General features: G+C 43.5%; 1 protein-coding gene across 1 annotated transcript; it reads left to right on the top strand.

The window, feature by feature from the left end:
• Positions 1-1,372: 1,372 nt before the first annotated feature.
• On the top strand, positions 1,373-2,752 carry LOC132792546 (protein windbeutel). The gene has a single exon (XM_060801966.1). It carries the CDS (start codon positions 1,875-1,877, stop codon positions 2,652-2,654), a length of 780 nt encoding a protein of 259 aa, XP_060657949.1. The 5' UTR covers positions 1,373-1,874; the 3' UTR covers positions 2,655-2,752.
• The last annotated feature ends 1,217 nt before the right edge of the window (positions 2,753-3,969 follow it).

Genomic DNA, 3,969 nt, shown 5'->3' on the forward strand with positions numbered 1-3,969 from the left:
ATTGGCCTTATCGTGTTTGGGTGTTAAAAATAAAAGGCTCGTCACGGCGTCAGAGAATGAAAAAGACAACCGGTTAGCACACACACTGAAATTATGCGTTTTAGTTTGCAGTTTGGGGACAAGTCCTTTTCTTGGGGTGTACTTAACAAATTGCCTGGCCAGTGTTGCATAATGTATGAAGCGCAAACAGGCGCCAGGCGACAGGCGACCGACGAAAGTCCAGCGGAAAGTAGTCTGTGTACACAACCAAGTGCTGAGTCCTTGTTTGGGGGGTCGGGGAGACACTTTTCGCCAGGCCAAATCAAATAATGTTGTGCCCAATATGGCTAATACTAATGGGCCTAACAATGCCCATTACCAAAGCCCTTTTTTCGGCTTTTTTGTTTGGCTGACAGTTGACGACCAATGTACGCATGGGCAGCTCCAGATTTGAGTCCCCGCCGGATGAGACTGTACGGTGGAGGCCACACACATGCTAAGCATATTCGTGATATTGCGCATTGAGGAGTACGAACTATTGCCCGTTACCCGTTATCCGCTATCCACTGTCCACTGCCCACTTGCAGGTTACGCCCACCCATCAAAAGATAATTTAATAGTCGCACATAGAGCACATAGAGAACTGGGTATCGATCGTGTGAAGCCCAAAATGCTTTTCCGAATTGCGTGCCATGTCCGATGGTCAATTTTCCAGGCCGAGTCGCAAATGAACAAACGAAACCGCAAATGAAAAACCAAACCAAACCAAGCAGGTGGAACCACGGGGCGGAGGGCGGGTGCTGGTGCGGGGCAAAGGCGGTTCCATGGCATGTGTGTGCCGCGCACATGAATTATTAATTGACAATTGCCGAAAATGTCCATTATCTGTTGGGATTGTGGAGTGGGCAACAGACATTGGGCAGCGGGCAGCGAGGAACGAGGTCATTCTGTTGCGGGTCGGAAAATTTCAATTTGAGTCTAATGAAAATTGTGGCAAATGCTTGTTTTCCTTTGTGCTCCCGCCCTTCGTCCATTGCTAGCAATGGGGTTAGTTGGTTTTACTTCACCTCCTTGCATTGCAGGTGTTTCCATTTCGGCCGCTTTTCTTTTTTTTTCGGCCAATTGCAAATTACAACTTCCGCTCTGCTCCCTGTCATTTGCCACATACACACACAAACACACACGCAGACATCTCATGTGTGTACTCTAATGACATTCGGCAATGACAACGACGAAATTACGCACCACAATTTATGGCACGCCTCATTGGCCAAAAAAACTCTGCATGATGGCTAATCGGGTAACCCGCTTTAAGCGAGATTGCAGCTCAACCTGAACTGAACGAAATTATTTAGTCAAATGACAATTCTATCAGCATCCAGATAACATTAAAAAAACATTATAAAATTGTGTTTTTCAAATCGAGTCGTCGCATCGAAACATACAAACGTAACTGCTACAACAGTTGTTTGCTGCGGCATTCTGACATTACATAAGTCTGGATCGGTTCGCCAGGGGGAAGAGGTGGAGGACGCATGGTTTAGGCCAGAAGAGCGAACAAAGCACAAAACGAAAGACTCAACAAATAGCCAACGGCTTCTACTGACGTGTTCAAAAGTCGTTCAACTCGATCGAGAACTCCACACGCGCTCTCTTCATACGCTCTTCAAAGCGGTCTCTCTCACTCATTCTCTCGCTGACGAAGCAATCGAGGGAGCAGGTGAGGCAGCTGAGAGCGAACGTCAGCCGCGTGGCTATAGCAACCAAACAGTTCTCGTCGAGCTCTCGCGGCTTTTGCTCTCAGTGTGACATCTAAAGCCGCCAGGAAAGGGTCAAGTTCTTGCATTCCAAGAGTTGTGCAAAAATCCCAAAATATAATAAAAAGAAACATAAAAATGATGAAGCTGTTGTTGACAATGCTGTTGGCAGCATTCCAGGCCAGGCTTGGCTGGGCCATCTCCTGCGGCGGCTGCGTCGACTTGGATGAGATCAACTTTGACAAGACAATTGTGCGCTTTCCCTACGCGTTGGTCAAGTTCGACATTGCATTTCCCTATGGCGATAAGCATGAGGCATTCGGTGAGCTCTCCAAGGCAGCTCACAAGGTAACCGATGAACTCCTGGTGGCCACCGTTGGCATCAAAGACTACGGCGAGCTGGAGAACAAGGGATTGGGCGAACGCTTCAAGGTGGACGAGAAACAATTCCCGGGCATATTTCTGTTCAAGGGCAACCTAAATGACTATCTGCAATTCCCAGCCCATCTGGATGTCACTCTCGACAATCTGAAGAGTTTTGTGAGCAGCAATACGCCCCTCTACATTGGTCGCGATGGCTGCCTAAAGCAGTTCAACGATGCCCTCAAAAACTATGCCAACAAGGATAGCAAAGAACAGCTGGAGCTGATTGAGAAGATGCTTGCAGAGCAGCAGAAGCTGAAAAAACCACAGGAGCAGACGAATGCCAAGGTGTATATCGTTTACATGAGGAAAATCAATGAACATGGCTATGTCTTTGTCGAGGAGGAGACCAAGCGTCTGCTGCGTCTCAAGGCCGGCAAGGTTACGACTGCCAAGAAGGAGGAACTGCAGCTGAAGCTCAACATTCTGGAGGCATTCCGCGTCTCGAAGTTGACCAAAGGGGACGCTGAGAAGAAGGAGAAGGCAGAGCTTTAAGTGTATGCTGTAATTTCTATAGAAAAATCAACCAAAATCCATAATTATAATTCTAAAATAGGCAAAAAGCAATTGTACATTAAACCTAACTGTTACCCAAAAGCAATTATCTTTTGTTTGGTTTTGACCATTTTTCCATGGCAACAATGTCAGTCGGTGTGTGGGTCAGCAGGACACTATGTCCTATGTTACAAAAACTGTTGTAAATTTAGATACGACTAACTATGTGAGTTTAATTTGTTTATTATTAACAGGGCGCCCTAAAAGTATACATGAAATTTTGGTCTATTTGCTGCAAAAAGGGAAGTTTATAATAAAATTGTTTAGCTCAAAAGTATGCAACAGTTCTACAAAATTCCCTAAATAATTTCCCTTGACAACTTACTATTCATCTAAATTGCATGCATGTGACAATTTAAGTTTAAAAAAGTTATTTTACTGTGAGCAGCATTATCGTTTTTTAAATTAACTTTTTATATAAATATTTGAATTTCCGTTATCCATGCTTTCTTAATTATTGCAACAAAAGCAAATTGCCCTTGACTAACAATATGTATGCTTTGCACGGTCGATCGACGACTGAATTCCATTAGGTGCCAATCGCTAACGCGTTCGAAATTCGAAAACTGTCGAATGCTCATGGTTCTAGTCTCAGCTTGCGGGGTTGCGAAATGCTGTTGACAGTGAAGTCACTTTTTCGCTTGTCACAGATTAATTTTTTTTTAGTGTCAAAAGTGCAACAACAAATCTACAGATGAGATACATGCTATCCGTTTTAGAAAATATAAATTATTTATTTGAATCATTCCACTCAGCGAATTTGTGTAATTAACATGTTTAGATTAAAGCGGTTCAGTTAGCAAGCTTTTTATCGGTTAGAAATTATTAATTCGTTCGATAATTACATATTTGTTTCAAATGTCTGGTGATAACCAAACATATAAATATCGAATCGAATTTGTTGTGGGTTGCTTGATGATTAAGAAGTAATAAGTGTACAATTATAATTAAGAAGTAATAAGTGTACACAATTAAATTAAAAATGAATTTTGTAGCATAAAACATATTAGCAAAGCATTTATACCGATGTATAGCGACTTTGACCGGGGACCATGCAATATATTGCCCCACAGCACTACAAACAAAACAAGCGAACGCATGTGTGCGTGCGTAAGTATTAGATGTGTGAGCTTCATCGGGCTGCTCTCTTCACACTTACGCGGCTGATCGTGACAATGGCAACGACAGAGTCAACACCAGCACAGAGTAGGAGAGCGGCAGAGAGCGCATTTGCTTGCAGTTTTTACTCAACTGG

Source organism: Drosophila nasuta, chromosome 3, assembly GCF_023558535.2.
Source record: "Drosophila nasuta strain 15112-1781.00 chromosome 3, ASM2355853v1, whole genome shotgun sequence".
Classification (NCBI taxonomy): domain Eukaryota; kingdom Metazoa; phylum Arthropoda; class Insecta; order Diptera; family Drosophilidae; genus Drosophila; species Drosophila nasuta.

Bases quoted from the DNA above. Each gene is read 5' to 3' on its own strand.
- LOC132792546 (XM_060801966.1), top strand. From the start codon at position 1,875: ATGATGAAGCTGTTGTTGACAATGCTGTTGGCAGCATTCCAGGCCAGG.